The sequence below is a fragment of the Ranitomeya variabilis genome, chromosome 1, assembly GCF_051348905.1.
Source record: "Ranitomeya variabilis isolate aRanVar5 chromosome 1, aRanVar5.hap1, whole genome shotgun sequence".
Lineage (NCBI taxonomy): Eukaryota > Metazoa > Chordata > Amphibia > Anura > Dendrobatidae > Ranitomeya > Ranitomeya variabilis.
Genome location: NC_135232.1, coordinates 585723977 through 585748032, shown reverse-complemented (window position 1 = coordinate 585748032; position 24056 = coordinate 585723977). Strand labels below are relative to the sequence as shown.

The 24056-nt window shown below is 46.5% G+C and overlaps 1 protein-coding gene across 1 annotated transcript in view; it reads left to right on the top strand.

The window, feature by feature from the left end:
* RPRD2 (regulation of nuclear pre-mRNA domain containing 2) overlaps nucleotides 1–24056 on the top strand; it is an 80392-nt gene that overhangs the window by 53052 nt on the left and 3284 nt on the right. The window contains exons 5-10 of the mRNA XM_077257785.1: nucleotides 8134–8189; nucleotides 14146–14272; nucleotides 14361–14536; nucleotides 22137–22425; nucleotides 23113–23451; nucleotides 23544–23738. Coding sequence (XP_077113900.1) covers nucleotides 8134–8189; nucleotides 14146–14272; nucleotides 14361–14536; nucleotides 22137–22425; nucleotides 23113–23451; nucleotides 23544–23738 — 1182 coding nt within the window. The remainder of the gene's footprint in view (nucleotides 1–8133; nucleotides 8190–14145; nucleotides 14273–14360; nucleotides 14537–22136; nucleotides 22426–23112; nucleotides 23452–23543; nucleotides 23739–24056) is intronic.

Genomic DNA, 24056 nt, shown 5'->3' with positions numbered 1-24056 from the left:
ACAATTAAAATCACTACGCCACTATGGACAACCTGGATACATGATATAAATCCATATATAAATAAATGTACAGCCTGTCAATATACCAGTACAAAAGACACAAATGTATGAAATGATACCGACCTGCCTAGCGGCTCATGGGGTATCTAAAGGCACATATACGGCATGGTAACTATCTAAACCCAAAAGGAGGGTAGGCTGGATGGCCACAAGGCTACCCATATAATGGTAGCAAAAGAATCCCCACACATCAGTATAAAGCCAAAAGGCTAATAAGTATGGTATAATACAAACCGGCCTATAAAGGGACAGGCTGGAGTATCCAGGAGGCCTGGTGGACCATAGCCCCACGCGTATCGCCTCCCGAATGAGGCTTCGTCAGGGGAAGTGTACAGACAGCCAATACACAAGTGAATATATAGGTACATAATAAGTATTTCAAACGCCTACCGGTGTGCAGTCATGTACCACCATGAACACGGAACTGGCATGCGGCCCCGGATCCGGAAATGACGTGCCCTGGAAGGCTTAAAGACAGGGCACAAAAGAGCGTCTGCGCCCATGCAGGGAAGGGAGCGGCACAACAGGGCGTGCATGCGCAGATAGACCTAGCGGAGCGCAGTCCAAAATTGAACTGCGCATGCGTAAATACCTATGCCCATGTAGAAGGTGAACGGTCGCACAAAAGGGCAGCCCAAAGTAAAGCCACGCATGCGGGAATACCAGAAGTCGGCCACTGATGTAAACAGCCGAAGAATGAATAAAGAATAAGAAAGGCAGGAGGCAGGGTACCCGTAGCCAGCGCGCGTTCGCGACTCTGCCAAACGGGCAATTATTAACCCGTACACGTCCACACTTAAATCACATGTACTACCCAACTGCGCACGCGTGGGAAACGGATCCCACGCGTGAGCGCAGTCAGGGGGCACAAAAGCATGCAAATAAAGTGGCCTGGGCCTGTCATGAAACCCATATAACAGAAGGGAACAGGGTTTACGTATACCGGAAGCCATAATGATTGATATGATAATAAGGGTGATAGATGTGTGTAGGGTGGCAAGCCCAAATATGCACATATATACACAGATATGCATATACATCTCCACGCATACACATGCCCCACACACATACATACACAACCATGCAATTGATAAAACATGGCCAAAAAAACAGAAAAATGCAGAGGTCACATATATACCCAAAAAACCTCATACGGCATATCCACGTACAACAGACAGAGGCTCACATATCTCCCCTGGGATACAGCAACCAACCATGCTCTCTCCAACCACTCACCTTATCGTAGTTATAGACAGACAATTTATTTATAAATAACATTTATTGTATATAATATATTATAAATATAAGTACACAGTAGCATGACATGTGTGCACAATAGCCAACAGTCCCATCCCCTACACAGGTAATCGTGTAATATATGTGAAGGAGATACGTCCAGAAATTTGTAGGAAAAACCAGTGACTATTACACCCTTAAAACCGGTGGGTATAAATATAACCATCCCATCGACCAAAAAGGTCCATTTATAAGGACCAAAATGTAATCTGTCTAAAATACTAGATGAATATATAATTTAGGGCCCGGCCTGCCTATCAAGAATACCCAATCCAATGAACCGGGGAGCATGCAAAATCCAAAACACATGTACCGTGCCTACCCCCATGAGCCAACCACAGCCTCTAACACTACCCCCATGAGCCAATAACAAACAGACCCCGGGAAATATCCAAAATGGCATGGTCCCGTGAGAATATTGAGCATAAAACCAACGACAGAGGATTTGTAGATAGTCCCAACTCCAATGTCTCCTCCAATTGGACAAGTTCAATGTTTCTTCCAACTGGATAAGTCCAGATAGAGTTCCAATCCATAATGCGTGCTCCATATACATCCGAGATCCTGTATGTTGTCCATCAACACTCCAACTCCACAGGGAGAGCATGTATATGGAAAATAGCTTTAACCAAGGAATCCGGTGAATAACAGCTCTTCATTCAGACCTGCAGGAGTAACAGATCCCAAGTTAAAAATCCATCGTGATTCTACTTGAAGTAGCCGTTTCTTGGGGGAACCCCCCCCCCTCTCAGATATGAAAATCTTCTCCAATCCAACCACCCGTGTATTCACAATACTACCCGAATGGTATGTAAGAAAGTGGGCCGCCACCGGGGTCAGAGTCCTCCCTTTCTCAACATCACTTCTGGCCAAATTAATTGTAGAAAAATGCTTTTGAACCCTGCGTTGCAGTTCTTGAGGTCTGGCCTACATAGACCATCTGACATGGGCAAATGAGCGCATAGATGACATATCTGGTCCTACAATTAATATATCCCCCAAGTTTGTATTTTTGGCCTTTGTTTTAAGAGCACATGATCAATCCGAAGCCGATCACCCTAAATGAGCTCAGGAGCCCTCTGCCGCTGATCTCAGTTTATCTGAGTACCTAGTTCCCCTCAGTGGACTTCGTCACTGACCGCAATCCATGGTTTCTCTAACTAAGAGATTGAATCCCTCTGTGTACCCTCTGTGGCTCGGAGTGCTTGCAGGACCAATATACATTGTCCCTCTCCTACATGGGAGCTGTCGGCTAGCAGGGGCCACAAGTATTCTAGAAACGTACAGGCATCTAGAAAACGGAAGTTTTCTTTTCCTGATCCCTCACCAATGATTTGCTGAGAACAAGGCTCTTAATATGGATCGGATATTGCCTTGGACTCGTGTCATGATTCCCAATGGCAGGGAAACATCAGAACACAAAAATAACGGACGAGCTCTGGGTGATGGAATCTCGAGCTGACCGTGAGCTAAATCTACCACACAACTAATAGTAGCCAGGGAGCATACCTACGACTTCCTAGATGCCACGCGCCAGCCGGAGGACTAACTACGCCTGGTAGAGGAAGGAACAGACCTGGCTTACCTCTAGGGAAATACCCCAAAAGATGATAGCAGCCCCCCACATGTAATAACGGTGAGTTAAGAGGAAAAGACATACACAGTATGAAAGTAGATTTAGCAAAGAGAGGTCCACTTACTAGATAGCAGAAGGATACAAAAGAGGACTTCACGGTCAACTGAAAACCCTTTCAAAAAACCATCCTGAAATTACTTTAAGACTCCTGTGTCAACTCATGACACAGGAGTGGCAATTTCAGCCCGCAAGAGCTTCCAGCTACAGAGAATAACAAAAACTGCAAACTGGACAAAAGATACAAAACAAAAGGACAAAGTCCACTTAGCTGATCAGCAGACTAGTAGCAGGAACATGCAACCGAAGGCTCTGGTTACAATGATGACCGGCAAGGAAATGACTGGAGAGCAAGGCTAAATAGGAAACTCCCAAACACTGATGGGAGCAGGTGAACTGAGACAGCAAAGCACACACAAGTCACCAGTACCGCCAGCAACCACCAGGGGAGCCCAAAAAGCGGATTCACAACAGACTCGCCTATTTATATCATCAACCAATCTCTGTACATTGACGAGGACTCCGGTTCTTCTCTAGACTACGCAGTGTCCCTCATAAGGAGACTTAACTCCCTCGTAGAGCATTTGCCATTCAGTCCGGATAAGCGATTCACTGGACAGAAGCCTCTATGTGGGATGCCATGCCTGGTCTGATTTTTAATGGTGACGGGTCCTTTAAAGGGCACCGATCTCCCCACACCCTCAGCAGACAAGCACATGGAATGTCGCCTCTATGTATCCTCTTCTGCATCCAGGCCTAATGCCAGACAACCTGCCCTGTCCACCCGGGGACCTTAACACTGTGGATGTACAGAAGCACTCTTTTTGGTGTCCGAGCACCCCCCTTTGCATCACCACTATTTAGCAGATGATGCAAGAAGGCGGACGATCCCTCTCCACTTCCCTGTTAAGAGGATGGTGGATCGAAGGTTCCTAATTTTCTACTCTGCACCGTCAAAAGAGAGCGATGATGGCAAGAGACTGCTTTTTCCTGACCTGCTGGATGCAGCCCCGCATTCTGCCACTTGGCAGATTAACCGGGTAGAATCTCTTGTGGTATACCTACCAGTATCCCTGCCCGATGTATCAATTACAAATACCACGGACTGTCAGATAGCAAATCTGGTTCGTTCCGTCTTGCGGCTTCGGGTTCAGCGCTCTACCCTTCCTTAACCGCCGCATGGGTTGCTTGAGCAATGGTCTCCTGATCGGAGATCTTAACTACTTTGATTCACACCAGTAACATTTTCCCGAAGACAGTACAGCTGGCCAATCAAATCTTCTGAGCGGGAGACTAACAAGGGATCGTATGTTTCCTACAGACCCAACCAGCAGGGGAAGGGTTGTCCAGGCCAGTCTAGATCTAAGGGATCTTGGTTCCAAAAAGGGGGAATGAAAAGTAAGACCGATCCTGGACCTCAAACTTCTAACAACCTTTGACAAGGTCCTCCTTCGGATGAAGTTCCTCCGCTCACCCATTACTTCACAGAAAAAGGTGGAGTTTTCTGGCATCCATCAGCATTAGGGATTCTTACCCTCACATTCCTATTTTTCCCCTCTTCAAAAATTCCTTCGCTTTTCCATTCGCGAACTGCATCTTCAAGTCACGACCTTGCCCTTCGGCCTTGCTACCGCACCCAGAGTGTTTGCAAGGGTCATGGCAGTTGTCATGTTCCTCTTGCACCCTAGAAGCGTGGTCGTCCTGCCCTATCTGGTCGACTTTCTAGCCGCTCTTTCAGGACTATGCTGAGTAGTCTTTATCACTTGCGATACCCTCTCACCTGGGCTGGCAGCTAAACTTAGACAAGTTTTTCTCATTTCCAGCCCAGCAGATCCTTTTCGATGATGATCCTGCACACTTCCAGAAGGATGGTAATTCTCCCTCGAGACAAGGTCGTGGCCCTCCAACAGGGAGCTTGCGCTCTTGATCACTCATCCCCTCATTTCATTCGATTTGCTATGGGGGTTCTGAGGAAAAATTGTGACGACAATGGAAGTAGTTTACTTTGCTCCGCTCGTTTTCAGCAAGTCAATCAGGCTTTCAGAGGGTAGTCTCTGAGCTCCTTCCTCATCCAGGGCCTTTCTTCCGGTTCAATGGTTATTAGTGACTACCAATGCCAGTCCTCTTCTCCCGATCATTGTTCTGGGGATCCGAACGGTACGGCTAATCCTACAGCAGGTCCACTGCCTTCTGGCGGGTCACCCCATCCGAATTCAATTGGATAATGCCACGGCTCTGCCATACGTCAATCATCTAGCAGGTACACACGGTCAGGCGCCATGGCCGAGGTACCTCATATTCTTTGATGGGCTGAGATCTATCATTCGGTGATCTCGGCAGTACATATTCCTGGAGTAGAACTCTGGGTGGCAGACATATTCAGCCGTCAGGGTTTCTCCTCAAGTGAGTGGGAACTTCACCCGGAAGTCTTCCATCAGATCTGCCTTCACTGGAGCACTCCAGATGTAGGTCGGTTGGCGTCCAGAAATGTACTCTAGTTCATGGTTTGGCCTCAAGATCCAAGAGCCATCGCAGTGCATGCTCTGGTTTTTCCATGGTACCAATTTCCATAACCCCTCTTCCACTACTTCCGAGATCTTTTTGGAAGCAGGAAGGGCACCAGTGATCCTAGGAGATCCGCACTGACCATGTCAGGATTTCTCGTTTGCGGAACTAGTATTTTTCCATCTTATTGCAACAAAAACTGCAAATATGGACTTCCTCGCAGGGAGTTTTCACGTATGGTTCTTCCCGATCGCATACCGTTAGATCTTTGGGACCTTAATGGTCCTGGGGGTCTTACAGTAGACTCCTTTTTTCATCCGGACAGACTTTACTATCAGGGAAGGTCGGCCCCTTTTTTCTCAGCGATCTTGTCACCCTGATGAGTCTTCAGAGCTTGCCGTTCTGTTCCTTCAGACTTTTTTCCTTATTACAAGGCAAGGTTGTCCTCAGGCCATACCCTTCCCTTGTTACCAAGGTGGTATTGTATTCCCACTGTTACAGGGGCATCTTCCTTCCCTGATCTGTCAGCTCGAGTCCACAAAACGGAATGGGTTCCCCATAATCTGGACGAAGTGAGTGCTCAGAGTAGGTACATCTCGAGGACGGCGTCCTTCCGAAGGTTGGACACTTTAGGCTACGTTCACATTTGCGTTGTGCGCCGCAGCGTCGGCGCCGCAACGCACAACGCAAATAAAAACGCAGCAAAACGCATGCACAACGCTGCGTTTTGCGCCGCATGCGTCGTTTTTTTCATTGAATTTGGACGCAGCAAAAATGCAACTTGCTGCGTCCTCTGCGCCCCGACGCGGGCGCCGCAGCGACGCATGCGGCGCAAAACGCAAGTGCACCGCATGTCCATGCGCCCCCATGTTAAATATAGGGGCGCATGACGCATGCGGCGCCGCTGCGGCGCCCGACGCTGCGGCGAGGACCGCAAATGTGAACGTAGCCTTATTTGGGCTTCCTGACGGTAAGAAGGCGGCTTCCTGATGGTTACTGGAAGGGTTTAGCCATTTCATCGGCCATGTTAGCCTGGTGGATTCGTTTCACCATCCAGGAGTCCTTCCGTGCTAGAGGTCAGCCTATCTCCCTGTCTATCGAGGGCTCTAAGAACCAGATGTCGGCAAGCACGCCCTGCAAGCTTGCAGTCCGCATCCATTCTTGAAGCACTATAATTCCCACACTTCCACAGATGTGAGTCTGGGCAGGCGGACTCTGCAGGCCGCGGTGGTGCACTTGTAAGTAGCAGTTACATAGGGCCTGATCTGATGTTGTCCCCACCCAGGGACTGCTTTGGGACGTCCCATGGTCTGTGTCCCCCAATGAGGCGAAGGAGAAATAGGGATTTTTGTGTACTCACCGTAAAATCCTTTTCTCCGAGCCATTCATTGGGGGACACAGCTCCCACCCTATTATTAGCTTGAGCTTGTTTTATAATTTGACATGCTATACTCTCATATATAATGTGACATGTTATACGCTCATATATAGTTATTGATCTCCTACTGCTTTTGCACCGGTTAGCTGAGAGCCAGCAGGAGGGTGTATACTGCAGGGGAGGAGCTAACTTTCTTTGTATCACTTAGTGTCAGCGTCCTAGTGGCAGCAGCATACACCCACGTCTGTGTTCCCAGTGAATGGCTCGGAGAATAGGATTTTATGGTGAGTACACAAAAATCCCTATTTTGTCCAGACTACCCCTTCAACTTCAACTTAAACAAACAAGGCAGCACACTGTAGCGCCAAAACATGCAAACATAAACATGAAAGTTGAACTGCATTACTGCACTAGAAATATGAAAAAATGAGAGTTTAGCGCATAAATTGGCCAATTTATGTGTACCTGGTAGCCACTTTACAGCATCTCTCGTATACCAGGTCCTACACTTTCCTTTCCTAGCTGAGAATAAATGTCTTCATCTGAATGGGTACCTGTGAAACTTCCTCTTAGACTAAATTTCTCTCTCTCTGTGGAGGGGTAATGGACCGGCTGCGATTAGGCGGATTGCTCTGTCAGAAGGCTAGTAAATACAGATTTCAAAAAACTGACCGTCACATCCAAACATAGATCAAGTGTGAACAGGTGCTGAACCTAGAGTCACCAACACGTTTAATTGCAGCAGGTCCATTACCCCTCCACAGAGAGAGAGAAATTTAGTCTAAGAAGAGGTTTCACATTGACCCATTCAGATGAAGACGTTTATTCTCAGCGAGGAAAGGAAAGTGTAGGACCTGGTATACGAGAGATGCCGTAAAGTGGTTACCAGGTACACGTAAATTGGCCAATTTATGCTCTAAACGCTCCCATTTTTTCATATTTCTAGTGCAGTAATGCAGTTCAACTTTCATGTTTGCATGTTTTGGCGCTACAGTGTGCTGCCTTGTTTGTTTGACTGTGTACGAGTTGGTGACTCTAGGTTCAGCACCTGTTCACACTTGATCTATGTTTGGATGTGACGGTCAGTTTTTTGAAATTTGTATTTACCCCTTCAACTTAGACTCTACATTTTGAAACTAACCATGATGTATTTCTAGCATATTCGTCATTCCATACCAGTATTCATAGCCCAGTGATAAAAGTATATCATTTCAGTGGTGTGGAATAAATATGTATTAAATTTTTTTCTTCTGTAATTTAGCTGTTGCAGTAACTCCTAAAGCGGCCCTGAAATCAAAGATTGTGGCTGAGTTTAGGGTAAGAATAATAACAAGTGATTGCGCACTCGCGGTGATTACGAACCATGCAATGGGGTGTACCCACGCACCAGACTGGCGTATGTGGAGATTAATAGCAAACATAAATACCTGGTGTACCTCTCCTGCCACTCCTACCTTGTGTATGAAAAAGCTCTGTAGTTAATACTGTTCGAATAGAGCTATCCATAAAGAAAGTGAACTGGTAGAGCTATCCCATGTCCCTATTCCTAAAGGAAATTAACTGGTAGAGCTATCCGATAGCGCTATTCCTCAATGTTCCTGAGCGTAAGCTATTTCACATGGTTGAGCGCACTTGGGATCTGCCCCCAAGACCCTGCCTATGCCCAATGTTTGGTCCGTAGACCGCGGCTAGGAGTTAGTCCTGCTTTTGTGTACAAAATTTTTTTGCTTTTACAATTGTTAAAAAGCTTAATAAAAGACTTCTTTGTACGCACAGTTGACAGTAAACCATTGGTCAATGTTAGGAATAAGTTTACCTTGCTTCTGTGTCTCAAATATATTGACCCTTATTTGTTGGCTTTTCCTTCCCCTGGAGAAAGCCACATATAACTGCCCGTGTGAAAACACTGGGAGAGGCAAATAAATTCCTACAATATCCAAGGACTGTCCCTGAGATTTATTGATGGTCATTGCACAAGCCAACATGACAAAAAACATCTGGACTGGCAAGTTTTTATCTTTGGAAATCAGGTCAATACTTGGAATAAGAACTGTCTGACCCTTTGCTTTTTCCATTTAAAGCAATGGCATGAATAACGTTTGCTTTTAAGCTTTTCACATAAAGCATTGTGCCATTACAAAGGCCACACTTTCTGTTAAGATTACGCATTAGCGTAATTACAGCTACTGTTTTCAGCTTTAGTTCATGAGGAGGCATCCCAGTGGGATTCAAAGAGTTAAGATACTGTACAGGGTAATCTGTGAGAATTGCCCTCCTCTTCAGCAATTGTTCACCAAGCGATATGTTGTGTTCAACTTGAACTTGACTAAGAATTTTGTCGTTCAAGGCGTGAACATCATTATTCAATGGCGTAAGAATTGCTTTATTGGCAATTGATTCTACCGTTGCATCGGTAATCTCAATTGAGTCACCAAAAATAGCTGTAATTAAATCTCCCTTTTCAATAAAAGAATTCGGGATTTCAATTGTGTCTTCTGGTAGACCATATACATTTGACAACTCTCCATTGCCAAGTTTCAGTAACCATGAGTTGTACTCAGCTTCGTCCTGAGACGTTCTCATAGTCTGTTGTAACTGGAACCATGAAAACTGATTCCAGGATTTTGAGTATTTAATGGTGGACTGTACAATTTGGGCTCTTTTTCCACCTTCCACTATTGGTAGGGTTTGACGAAAGTCCCCACCGTTTATGAAAACTTTTCCACCAAATGGTCTTTTTTTCCCCACGTATGTCTTGGAACAAATAATCCACAGCGTTCATATTAAAACGGAGTCATTGTTACTTTGTCCCAAATAACGACCGATGACTTCCTAAGCTCCTTTGCTTAATTTTTGACACTGTGGTCTCATTTGTTGTAATTCCAAGGCCAAACTTGGAATGGTAGGTGCTACCGTTTTGTAGTAATGTTGCCGCCAATCCAGTGGAGGCTACTGAGCAAATAGACTTGTTTTCTGCTTGTAGTGTCTTGTCCAAGCAGTTGTACAAAAATGTCTTCCTACTGCCTCCTGGGCTGTCCAGAAAAAAAACAGTGTGAGCTAGTGTCGTCTGGCCGTGACGCAGCATTGACTGCTTGCATAATTGCATCGAAAGCTGATTTCTGAGCTTCATTAAGCATAGTTTTCAATTGCTCAGCCTCCTGCTTTATTACAGCATAACTCAGTTGGTCCAGTATTTCAAGTGGAACATTTTACTGGAGTTGGCAAACTGTAGTCTGCACAAGACTTTTCTCTATCGCCTCATTGGGGGGACACAGGAACCATGGGCTGTATGCTGCTGACACTATGCAAATAAAAAAGTTAGCTCATCCTCTGCAGTGTACACCCCACCGAAAGGAAGTAGGATATTCAGTTTAGCTTAGTGTCAGTAGGAGGTGGACATGGGTCTCTCATTAGACCCTTATCTGCCTCAATGTGCGTCGTTTTCGTTCAGGTTTTCTGGACTTTTTATTGCTTAAGAGCGCTTCATTAATATCACAAATAGCCAGTTGCTCAGCAATTTCTGGAGTATACCGCCTGGTGTAATCCTCCATAAATTCGGTTTTATATTTTTGCCATAATGCCAATGGTTTAGCTGGTTCCCCATAAACACAAATTATAGCAAATAATTTGCGAAGTTTGTAGGGCATTTGGAAAGCGATTGCATCCATTATACCGTCTTCTCATTGGGAATCGACTTCCAAAAGATGAAGATCAATGCACGCATTTTTATGTGTCATGCACGACTCCATTGACAGTCCTTAAGTCAGCATAAGACTTTGCTCCTCTTACTTGAAGTAAAAGGAGTCTTAGGTAATACAGCTCACCATCTACATTCGGCAATTGTTTTCCCAAATTGAGCCCGTCGTTTTTTCCATCCTTCTAGTACAGCTTTTCTATCCCAGACATAGTGTTCGGGGATTTCACTGTACAAATACTGATGGGCAGAAGCGTCAATTCTGTTTAGCTCAAAATAAGCCTGCAGAGTAGAGGCTTTTGAGTCTGAAAAACCATATCCACATTACCATCTTCGAAAAACATTTGCTGCATGTTTTGAAGGTGAACAGCAAGCCTTTTAATGGTATGTGAAGCATCATGCATTTTATTTTTTCTGATTCTCCACATGCCTTTAGGGGCTCTTAAATACCGTGAATCTAGGTACATGGCTGGTTCATTCCACTTTAATGTATCAAACTTGATATTGGCACAGTCATGTCCTTTGTATACATATTTGAAAAGATATTTAAAACTTTTTATTGAAGCACATATCTCAACATTGATAAGGCAATTGTACTTGAGTAATAAATAGGGATTGTTTGGAACTACCCATCTATTGTCGATTTCTCGCGTTCCTCGTCTGGTTTTCCCAGTATTGCGTCGATGGGACTGTGGGTAACCATCAACATTGGGGTTTGTCTCTGTATTAAATTTCCTTTGGGAATTTTTTTGCGCATTGTCCATCTGTCATGCATATAGCACCAGGTTGATCTTCGCCACATGGGCCATGAATCATGTGCTTCATCACTGCCTCATGCAGTTTTGGATATGCTGTGTCATCTGGGATTTCAGAAGAGACCAATTCATCAATTATTTATTTTTCCCTCGGTTTATCTTCCCCTCCGAGGATTAAGAGCATGTGAGCATGTGGTAGTCCACGCTTTGGAAATTCTATTACATGCACATAGGCAACTACGCGGCCAAAAATGAGTTTTTTCAAAATCTCGTTAAGCACTGCTTGGGTGTTTGATTTTTAAATACCCGTGCAACCAAATCTGGTCTGAACTCTGGCCTTTACCATGGTTTTAAATTTTCAGTAACTTCTTTCCACTTTGGGTTACAGGTCATCATAACAAAAAGATCTGGCTTTCAGAATTTACGGACAATTGTCATGGCGTCTTGGTAATTTTGCTGCATAGCTCTTGGGCTTCCAATGAAAGTGGACGGTAAAATTACTGGTGTGCCAGCTTTTAGGCCTTGGTGTAATGCAGCATTATGGATGTGATCCATAACGACAGCATAAATGTCGACGCTTAATGCCTTTTTGATTGTTTTATATATTCGATCCTGTCGGATTCAATTTTGACATAACTGTCAACGATGAATTGTTGTGTCAACTTCCCAGCATTTAAAAGAGGATTGAACTAATCAGGAATGGCAAGCCTGTATGCATAGTACTATAACAGGGTGATTTTTTTTTTTTTTCTTGTCGATCTTGATCCATTGGTATGTATGGTAGATGAATGTTACCAATTCCTTGATGCTGCACACTTAGGGCAATTGGAGTTGTCAAATTTATTGTCCATCCACTGTCCCCATATGGGAATAGAAGTAGATATGTCATTGCATCACACTTTCTGTGAAGAAAGCTGATTTGAACAGTTTGGGTTTCTCGTTTGAGGTGAACTGATGCCCCTATTAAATGGGGTAAATGGGGGTTCACCCATTGCATTTTGATAAATTATAACTACTTCATTGCACCTTGGTGCATTGTAGCGCCTCTGGTCATCATTGTAGTCATTTATAATTGACATTATTTCGAGTGGATTGCAATTTTCTAATTCAGCAATCCTCTCTTCCTCTATTTCAAATTCCCTCCTCATTGTGAAGGCTCTTGCGAGTGGGTTAATTGCTTTCATTTTCCCTCCAAGAGATGATAGCAGTGCTGGGAGGCACTTATTATTTGCTTGACTTCTTGTACTTATTGCTTCTAAACTGTCCAAGATATAAATCTGGGCAAACTTGGGAGTGCTACCCACAGCGGGATGTAATGGGGCAGTTCTGTGGTTAATTTGTCCATGAATTCGAAAATCGTATGGACCATGCCCAGGAGGTGACGCTACTTGTGCTTCCATTGATGCCAAAGCAAGCGAGCTATTTTATTGCCTCATATTAGCCATAAAGGTATTGGAGTGCTGATGTTCTCCTTACATCAACTTGACTAATTGATCATCCATACAAATGGGACGTAATTGGATGCCCCCTCTCTTGCTGCAGGAAGGGAATGTTTTGTCCTTCACCATTTCGTCTTTGAAATTTTTAGATTGGCAGAACTGACATTGAAATGTCAGTTCGCCAGCATAGTGCTCTTCAATACGTGTCTCATCAATTTGATTGAGAAGTCCTCTAGCGGCAAATATAACTTGCCGTCGTCAAGTGGCTCTTGCATATTGGACACATATTCTATGTTCTCTTTTTTTTGTGAAATATGTGCATTACTTTGTTCATTGCGTGTTGCTCGTTATCGTGCAGCATTAGATGCTCTACGTGATTCAGTTAACTTAATTAGTTTCTCTTGCTCTGGCCGCCCTCTGTCGGGCTGCATCAGCAATTCTTTGACAATTTTGTTCATCTTCTATTTCATTAAGACGCAGGTTACACATCCGTATGCGATTCGCTTCTCTACGTGCAGCAGCGTGCTCCATTTGATCCATCTTTGCAATGTTGCCTCACAGTGTTGCCTCACAGGCTAACATTCAAAAAAGGCTTATGCCTTAACTCGCCACCAGGGAGAGCTCCTCTCCTTAGGTATCCATGGTTACGCCCAACTGTGGATGGCTCATTGTGCACGGACACGTCCAAATTAGGTATATTGATGTTGATTATTAAGTGTGTTATTTGGCAAGCTTATTTCCACATGAAAAGTGAGCAGTGCTGAGAAGACCCCAAACACCTGTAAGACACGGCACACGCATGGGGTCAGCACGTCATTGGCACCACTAACTACAAATGTTGGAAGTGAGCCGTGTCCTATAACCTTTCTAAAGAATAAGTAAAGGGCAACTCTCATGTCGCCTTTCCCTGCTCTGGCCATCCTTTTTCCTTTTTTTTCCCTGTGTTCTACCCTTTTTTTCAAGCTTTAGCTTTTTCTTTTTCAGTTTACATTATTGTACGAGGGCTTTTATTTATTTTTTCATTGAGAGTTTATTGACCATCTATTTTGCGGTACTTATGAGGTTTTCACGGCTTTTTGTTTCATTTTTTTTTCTCCTTACGGGTCACTTTGATATTTTCAGACTTCTATAAAGCAATGCCAGATGTCCCCACCCCCCTTCCCCGCCAGAGATTTCCAGTGTCTTTTAAGTGGTTAAACAGCACTCATCCTAGGTAGTGCAGGCTCCACTCTCAAGCCTGTTCCATACACGTGCACTTTAAATGGGCATCATACAAGGATGGCGTCTGTCGAGAAGGGGTAGAAAAATGCCAAATCTTGAGGTTTTCTTCTGGAATGTTTTTTGTATGTGTTGGCTAGTTTCTAATACTGTTTATCCTTCCCTAGCCTCAAGGCCTGATTGATGACTTGCTGTCTTACAAGCGCTCAATGGATAACGTTGACCTGAAAGAAAAACAGCTCTCCAATATGAGAGTGGATGTGTGCAGCACGGAGACTCTGAAACGCCTGAAAGGTATCTACTGTCAGAGCTGTGGAGTGGACGCTCTCTCCAAGGTCTTCAGTGTGGCTTCACATGTTGTGTGTTTTTTTTATTTAACAAGATAAAGCTGGAGGAAAGAAATTTTCAAAGGACTTTGAAGAGGCCAGCGCGAAGCTTGAGGAGTTTGTTGGCATCCTGGACAAGCAGGTTAAAAATGGTCCGTCCTTGCCAGAATCTTTGGAGAATGCGGGAATCTTCTATGAAGCTCAGTACCGGGAGGTAAAGGTTGTCGTGAATGTAAGTATTGGGGGTATTGGGTTACTTGACTTTTAAAGGGAATCTGTCACCCCATTTTAGGCCTATAAGCCAAGGCCACCGGTATCAGGGGCTTATGTACAGCATTCTGTAATGCTGTAGATAAGCCCCCAATGTAACCTGAAAGATAAGAAAGACCAGCTAGATTATACTCACCCAGGGGCGGTACCGGTCCGGAATTTTGCTTTTCCAGAGCCTTTGTACTATCGGAAAAGTGGAAGCCCCCTATGTTTCCATTAACAGGTGATGGACCCTAGTGGCTACTTAATTTTTTTTTGTGGATTGAGTTGAAGCTTTTATTGGGAACATTTTACATATCGTTTGGGATCACATTTATCCCGTGTTCTATGCTGAGCACCTTAGTTTGGGGTTTCCATCTAAATCTTAGTGACGTGATTCTGCTGAAACCCGTGAGGGATCCATTCACTATAATGAGGCAGCAGAGTAACTCTGGACTCCTGCTGGCCTCTGTTCTGTGTTGTCCTTCTCGGAGGTTCAGATAACTGTAGCGGACTATGCACGCCTAAAAAGACATGACACTGCCGAATCACAGGCCAGATATCGTCCACAGTGCCTCCATTTGCTCATTATAGGGAATCTTCCCCCAGAGGTTCTGTCTGAATCATGTATTTCAGAGATTTACATGGAAGCCCCAGGTATAAGCGCACGATAAATATGCGCCGAGCCTTACTGCGATCTTTGGGAGGCAGAATGAACAATATTCAGCAGGTGAAGAATTGGTTTTATGTGTTTTTTTACGCAGTTCCTCTTGTGGTATAAGTGATTAGGCGGCTTTATTCTTCGGGTTGGTGCGATTCCAGCAGTACCAGATTTATATCGGGTTTTTATGTTTGGCTGCTGTCAAAGACTAAAATAAACTTTTTTGTTTTTGCAAATACTAGTTTTTGTATCACCAAATTGAGAGCTATAATTTTTCAATATTTTGGCCGATAGTCAAGTGATGGCTTGTTTTTTGCGGGACGAGCTGGTACCATTTTCTGCATTTTTGATCGCTTTCTATTGCGATTTTTGGGAGTCAGAACAAACAAACAACAGCAATTCAGGAATTATTTGATTTTCCATGCCATTCTGCATCTGATAAAATTGATAAGGCAGCGTTTTACATGTATGTAGGTAGGTATGTATGTATGTATATGTATAATATATTAGACTTTTAGCAGTCTGATCGCAGCTATAAAGCGTTGCAATGCACCAAGCATGAGCTAACTTGCTAGAGCCTGGTGACCCGAATGTTGTCTGAGACATCTGGTCACCATGTTAAACGATTGGGCCCCCGCGATGAGGTTGCGGGGGTGCCCATCAGAGGGTGCTCAGTCCCTCTGTCTGCCTTTTAAATGCTGTGATCAATATTGGTTGCAGCATTTAGGGTGATAAACTGCTGTGAGTGGTGTGGTCCCTGCTCCTGGCAGTGAGTGCCTTGTGTCAGCTGTCCGAATCGCTGATCACTAAATGGCTACACCCTCTGTGCCTTCAAAATCTCCTGGACGTATCCTTACTTTATGTATTTATCTTTTTTATGTTATCATTTGACACAAAAAAAAAAAGATCATAAAGCGTTTAAAACTTTGTACGTGCCTGAATGTGGTAGCAATAAAAACGGCCGCCCACCACAAAAGAAACCCTCGCTCAGATGCTTCAGTGGGAAAATAAGTTACAGGCAACGGGGAGAAAATGGCCACACAAGTCCAATGTTTTATTGTTACTCTGTCGCCTCATTGGGGACACAGGACCATGGGTGTTATGCTGCTGTCCACTAGGAGGTGACACTATGCATAATCTGAAAAAGATTAACCATGGCTCCTCCTCTGCAGTATACACCCCTAGACGGCTTTAGCCTTCTCCAGTTTTTGCTTAGTGTCGCATAGGAGGCACACCTAAAATTTCGTACTCCGTTTTTTCCACGACGGGATTACAGATGAAGAAAAGTGGGTCTCCTGAGAGACTCCCGGCATGGCTCCTTCCTTGGCCCCCTATTATAGGGTGCCCGGTTGAAGTCGAGATAGCTATTCCCCATGTCACTCCTTCCGCAGTCCCTCGGGTGCTGGTTCGAAGTAGAGACCCCCCTCCTTCTCCAATTCCTTTTGGTTTCTGGGATGAGGTCGAGGCGAGGATAAAGCCCCCTGAAGGTGACAGCAGCACCCTCCCTAATCCCCTCTGGGGGCATTAGGTTGAGACGCCTCAGGTAGGGCCTGTACAGGCAGCACTCTGCAGCTCCCAGCAGCATGGGCCAGCACACTGCGCCTGCATCCAGGGACCCCAGCCCCGCTGCGGGCTCCTGTCGGGGCCCGGGGGAGTGCAGGCAGGCATGGCACATCTGAGACTCAGGGCTCCCTGCGCCCTGTCTCTGCGGCAGCAGGGCGGGGGACCCATCAGCCCACCCCCCCTACCACTTATAGCCCCACCGCTATCCTGCTTTTCAAATCCGGGAGGGTCCGATTCAGATCCGATCCACTCCCGGACTTCTGCACCGGCCTGGAGCCCTCTTGGGCATCAGTCATCTACTTTAGGCCGCGACTTCGGCCTAGCTGAAGCCGCCGCCTTGTTTCTGCCCCCCCCCCCCGACCTGCCCCCCGGATGACAAATATGAGGGGGCGGATCGAGACTGAAAGGGCGTGTTTTTACACAGCCCTGCCACCTTTTTTCTCCGCTCTCCGCCCCCTTTCTCCTTCTTCCTCTTCTCCTCGGCAGCCATTTCTCCTGCAGGACAAGATTAACCCTGCATCTCCCGGCGTCCAGGCCAGCCAGTCTCTGGGGGGTACAGGACTGTGGATCTTCGGTGCTGGATCTAGGGGCAAACTGGTGGGGTAAGATCACACCTGGGGTTCTTACTCGGCTGTGATTCCATATACCTATAAGACCCCCTATAGGTTCCTCTGTGTAGCCACCCCTCTAGCGCACTATGCCGGGCTCAAGAAAACCAGGCAGAACTGCTTTTATGCATTCTGCACAGCCTGCAGGACCACTCTCCCCAGTGGCAGCACGTACCCGCACTGCCGGGACTGTATCCAGACTACTGTGTCTAATGCCACGCCGGAATGGGCTACTCGGATGTCGCAATCTATGACGCAGTCTATAGATAACCTAACCTCCACATTGCTTCAGGCTCTGCAAGGTCATGCCTCAGCTATGAACATTACCCAGCAAAGGGAGAGCTCGACTCATGGACATGATGTCCCGGGCACATCCATGTCTAGGTCAGGACGTAAGCGGACCCACAGGTCACGTTCATCTGCGTCATCCCATAGCACACAGTCATCCCCCTCTAGGGAGAGACACCGTAGTTCCAGGTCACCTAGACTGTCCCCTACCAGGGACAGACAATGCATCCCAGTTCACCCACCAGGGGACGCCTCAGTGATACACAGGATTCGGAAGGCATCTGTGACTGTGACGTAATCTTTTCCATCCATCGGGTGCTGGACATTTTTGATCCACCTCCGGAGGCCCCCGAACACAAGATTTCCTTTGAAGGAGTTCTGAAACCGCCTAAGGTCTTCTCTAACCACCCAGAGTTTAAGGCAATCCTTAAAAAGCAGCTCTCCCAGCCTGAGAAGAAGTTCGCTAATCGCAAATATCTGGAGGCGAGGTACCCCTTCCCGAAGAAGGACACAAGAATGGACAGATCCACCTGAAGTGGACCCCCCAGTCTCTAGACTAGCAGCACAGACCCTCCTTTCACTGCCAGATAGCTCAACCCTCTGGGATGCAGCAGACCGGCAGGTAGAACGCATGGCTCGTTCAATGTTCGAGGCTGCAGGGGCCTCCCTGGCTCCCGCGTTCGCTTCAGTTTGGGCTGCCAAGGCCATCCTGGCTTGGGCCCAAAATTTACAAGCTGGCCTCCAAGCATCCGCTCCTGAGCTGTCGGACCAAGCGGTTCAAATAGCAGTTGTAGCAGATTACATGCTTCATGCAGCTCTGGATTCAGCAAGGGGTGTAGCGGGGATAGCGTCAAACGCCATCACGATTCGGCATATCCTCTGGCTGCGGGAATGGAAAGCGGACGCAGCCTCAAAGAAGTCCATCACGGACCCTCCCGTATCTCAGTGGGCGACTTTTCGGTGAAAAGTTGGACACTATGATATCCAACGCCACCGGGGTAAGCGTACCTCTCTGCCCTCAACTGAAACAAACGCACTTACAAGAAGCATAACCAAACCCTATTCCAAACCTTTCGGAATTCTTCGGGCTGGTCCGTCTCGCGTCCAGCACAAAATCGTAACCGTTCTTCACGCAGGGACAACTCACGGTCGACACAAAGGTCGGACAAGACCTGGCAGTCAAAATCAGGCCAGTCAAAGCCCAAAGGAGGAAAACCTCAGACTTTCTCCTCATCATGACTCAGACTCCGGAAAACATCCCACCCGTAGGCGGCCGACTTGCTCTTTCATCAAGTCTGGCTGCCTATTACAGAAGACAGGTGGGTCAGGGAACTAGTGTCTTCCGGATACAAAATAGACTTCACCTCCAACCCACCGGACCGATTCTGCCTCTCTGTTCCCCCAAAACCGCCAGCCAAGGCTCGTGCCTTCCACCAAACGGTTTCCTCGCTTCTTCAAGCAGGAGTCATAGTACCGGGTCCCACGGCCGAGCGCTTCCGAGGGTTCTACTCTAATCTATTCGTAGTCCCCAAGAAAGTAGGCAGCGTACGGCCCATACATAAAGCAACTCAAATAATATGTATGGGTTCGTCACTTCCGCATGGAGTCCCATCGGTCCATCATTGCGTCCATGGAGAAAGGAGAATATCTCCTCCATAGACATACAAGACGCATACCTGCATATACCGATTGCACCCGCCCATCAGAGATTTCTCAGGTTTGCAATCGACCAGGACCACTACCAGTTCATGGCTCTCCCGTTTGGACTCGCCACAGCTCCCAGTGTGTTTACCAAGGTCATGGCAGCCACAATGGACGTCCTGCACTCCAGAGGCATAGTAGTCGTTCCATACCTGGACGATCTCCTCATCAAAGCTTCGACCTTCAAGGACTGCGAGCTCAGCGTCTCAATCACAGTTGACACTGAGTCGCATGGGCTGGTTAGTCAACCTACAAAAGTCATCGCCAACCCCGAGTCAGTCTCTGACCTTCCTGGAAATGCTATTCGACACTTCCAGGCGTCTGGTGCTCCTTCCCAAGGACAAGGCATCGGCTCTCCGTCTAGGAGCTCGCAAATTCCGAAATCCCGAAATTTTTCGCCAGATCTGCCATCGCTGGGGGACTCCAGACGTGGACCTAATGGCATCCCACTTCAATGCCAAGGTCTCCAACTTCATGGCCAGAACATACGATCCGCGGTCGCTCGGAGCAGATGCCCTGGTTCAGGACTGGACCCAGTTCCAGCTTCTGTACATTTTTCCACCTCTCCCCCTGATATCCAGAGTGGTGAGGAAGATCAAACAAGAGGGAGTTCCAACCATCCTAATCGCACCGGACTGGCCCAGACGTACATGGTACGCCAACATCATACATCTTAGAGCAGAAGCCCCCTGGCGTTTCCCCGACCGCCCCGATCTTCTATCACAAGGCCTGTTCTACCACCAGAACTCAGGGGCTCTCAATTTGACGGCGTGGCCCTTGAGACCTGGCAGGGCTCTCGCCGGACGTCACTGGAACCATGATCAGGGCACGGAAGCCAGCCTCTGCCAAGATTTATTACCGTACCTGGAAAGCTTTCTTTACCTGGTGCGAATCTCGTGGCCAGACCCCACTCCCTTATTCCCTCCCCAAAGTACTTGGTTTTCTCCAATCGGGTCTGGAGGCCAGGCTGTCCCTGGGCTCGCTTAAGAGCCAGGTGTCAGCTCTCAGTGCTTTTTTCAGAGATGCATTGCTAACAAGCCGCAAGAAAGGACTTTTCTTCAGGGGGTTCCCCGATTGGTTCCCCCCTACAGACGACCACTAGAAACTTGGGACCTCAACCTGGTCCTGACAGCATTGCAGGGACCGCCTTTCGATCCCCTTAGAGAGGTCCCACTCCGCCTTCTATCCCAGAAGGTGGTCTTTCTGGTGGCAATCACCTCGCTACGCAGGGTGTCTGAACTGTCAGCACTCTCCTGCAAACGGCCCTTCCTGGCTTTTCACCAGGACAAGGTAGTTCTCCGTACGGTCCCATCCATCCTTCCGAAGGTTGTGTCCAACTTCCACCTCAATGAGGAAATTTCACTGCCATCCCTTTGTCCGGTTCCGGTTCTTAGTGGAGAAGGCTCTGCATACGCTTGACCTCGTCAGGGCATTGCGTATATGTGTGTCTAGGACTGTGCCCTTCCGGAAGTCTGATTCTTTTTTCCTTCTTCTGGAAGGCGACCGCCAGGGTCTGCCGGCTTCCAAAGCTAACCTTGCCAGGTGGATCACATCCACCATACAAGAGGCCTACCGCCTTAAGAATTCTCCTCTTCCAGCCGGTATTACGGCACACTCTCTACACGGGCGGTAGGGGCCTCCTGGACCATTCGCACCAGGCTTCGGCACAAGAAGTGTGTAAGGCGGCCACTTGGACTAGCCTACACACATTTACTAAGCACTACAGAGTTCATACCCAGTCCTCAGCGGACGCGAGCCTGGGTAGACTGGTTCTGCAGGCGGCGGTGCCCCAAGGTAGGGGCCTGTCTGCACAATATTCATCCATTGCTTCCCACTCAGGGACTGCTTTGGGACGTCCCATGGTCCTGTGTCCCCCAATGAGGCGACAGAGTAAAGGAGATTTTTGTGTACTCACCGTAAAATCTTTCTCTTAGCCTCTAATTGGGGGACACAGCTCCCACCCTGTTGCCCTTTACGGGCCGTTGTTACTGTTGAGTTCTCATAATGTTCTTTGAGCTCGTACATAGTGGCCTTCTTATAGGCATGGTTATGTTATTCATGTTACTTTCCTCCTAATGCTTTTGCACAAAACTAGAGAAGGCGAACGCCGTCCAGGGGTGTATACTGCAGTGGAGGAGCCATGGTTAATCTTTTTCAGATTATGCATAGTGTCACCTCCTAGTGGACAGCAGCATTACACCCATGGTCCTGAGTCCCCCAATTAGAGGCTAAGAGAAAGAGATTTTACGGTGAGTACACAAAAATCTTCTTTTCATTTCTGATTTTTATTATTTTTTCTTTCTCCCCCACCATACCGTGAGGTTTGTTAATCAAAAGAGATTTTTTTCAAAGATGGCTCCCCTCCCCCCTCTATTTCCCAGAGTGGGGGATCACTATGGAGGACCTGCTTGCTGAAAACAGTTGAATACAAAGGGTTCCTTTACTGTTATTTGATCTTTTTGCGAGCAGGTGTTTAAGGGTCAAATTACACCACTGCCTATCGTTGTGGACTTTAGTTGGCTATTTGCCGTTGGTGAATTCTGCCTGATTGACAGTGCATGACTGGATTAATTGTCCATTCACACAGGCAAATCTGCCCTGCTGAAGGCCATGTCCAGATCTGTCACTCCTCTTCATAGGTGCAACCCATGGCCATTTTGGTAGGGCAAGCAATCTACCGTTTTCCAGCTGTAGCATTTGTTGTGCTATAAATTGTATACTTTTATGATTTAGGATAATTTCTCTAATTTCTTTGTCTGCAGGCGTACAAAACATTTGCTAATCGGGTGAATAACTTAAAAAAGAAACTGGATCAGCTGAAGGCCACTCTCCCCGATCCGGAGGAGTCTCCCATGCCATCACCGACCATTGATGCTCCTTCTCCCACTGGCTCAGAGTCCCCATTTCAAGGAATGGGAGACATGAGCCCTTTATCTCCAGAAGTCGAGCCAGTGCCGTCTGACTCCCCTGAGCCTCCGAAGGACAATCGCATGGTGGAGGACATGGAGCTGTCTGATGTGGACGCTGATGAGGAGATGCCGGAGATAATTGGTATGGTTTACACATAGCTGGCACAGGGTTTTTTTTTTTTTTTTTTTTTAAAGGGAGTGTTCACTGAATAATTGCAAGATGGGGGCTCTGGATTCCTTGTCTTTAATGAGTGCGGGTGTGAGTCCATTGCTTATGGGCTTGCTGGAAATCCCTGCACCCTCACATTCTCCAGTCAGCACATAGACTATGAATTGAACGGAGATGGCACCTGTGGACCCCATTAAAGACTTGGCGATCACCAGTGATCCAAAGTTATCCCCTACCCGATTTATAGAAAAAAAAATAATGGCTGACGCACTGGCTTGGTAAGTGTAGTAAGTATAGGTGCTTAGTGGTAGAGAAGACGTCACATTGATAGTAGGATAATCAGATCCTATATATATAGGGCATATGTTTCGATTTTATGAATACCCACCCCTGCAAGACCAGAACTTTTTATTTTATTACTTGTTTTTTTTTTTTAGTATTCTACATTGTTTTTTCCTTTCTTGAGATGCAGAGGGCTGATTCCGAAATAGACATCCGCCCCCAGTAATAGTGGGAATCAGCCCTATTTCATTGATTGTTCAGGGGGCTACACAAATCTCCTTCAAGACGTGTTTGACAGGGTCAGGGGGCTGCCCACAGGTATTTTGCAACACATCACTTTAGTAATTTACTGTTTTTTTTAATGTTTTTTTTTTTTAGTTGAAGAAATGAAGGAGCATTCAGAGTCACCGGGATCAACCGTGAAAGACGCCGATGACTCTCCTGTGACCACCCAACCCAGTGATGTCATAGCCGCAGCCCCTGCCGTAACCTTCACTGCATCCCCTTCTCTTGTCGCCAGCAGCAGCGCAGCGGCGCAAGTCGTCACCTCCACTACGACTGCTGCAACGTCTGCTTCTGTAACACCAACTTTGGCTAAAACAGTAACCACTCCTTCCATACCCCCATCAATTCCCCTAGCATTGCCCAACTTGGCCAATGTAGACCTGGGGAAAATCAGCTCCATCCTAAGTAGCTTAACGTCGGTCATGAAAACAGGTGAGTGTCTGCTTGTATTTGTATCCTTTCTGTTCATGCGTGTGAACAGACACTTTGGTTTTGACACCTTATTTAATTCTGATTTCTCTTAGGTGTAAGTCCAGCACACAAGCCGTCCCCTGGCACCCCAACAACACCGACCTCTAATTTAGGGGGAGCTGTAAAGCCGCCGGCTCAGACTTCAGCAAACCCTCTGGCAAATATTCTATCCAAAGTGGAGATCACTCCGGAAAGCATTCTTTCTGCCCTGTCCAAAACACAGGTTCCCTCCACTCCCAATCTGCAAGGTAGTGCCACTGATCATAGCTTGTATCTGTACACATGTGTTCTCCACATGATTTTTGTGTGTTTGTTTCTTTTTATCAAGAAAAAAATTTCTACTTTTAGTCTTTTGTAAAGGGTTCTAGTAAAACATTTTGTTGCTAAAGGAAAGACCGATGGTGAGTGAAAGGCAGTAAGCTGCTGTTTCAGGGAAAGATGTATGTATAGTCCTGTAACATTTCTTAGGGACCACCCTTTCAAAATTGCCAGGTGTCCTGTCTTTTTGGAAAAGGACATCCGTTTACCAATTTCAACCTTACTACACCAATGTTTTTTTTTTTGTT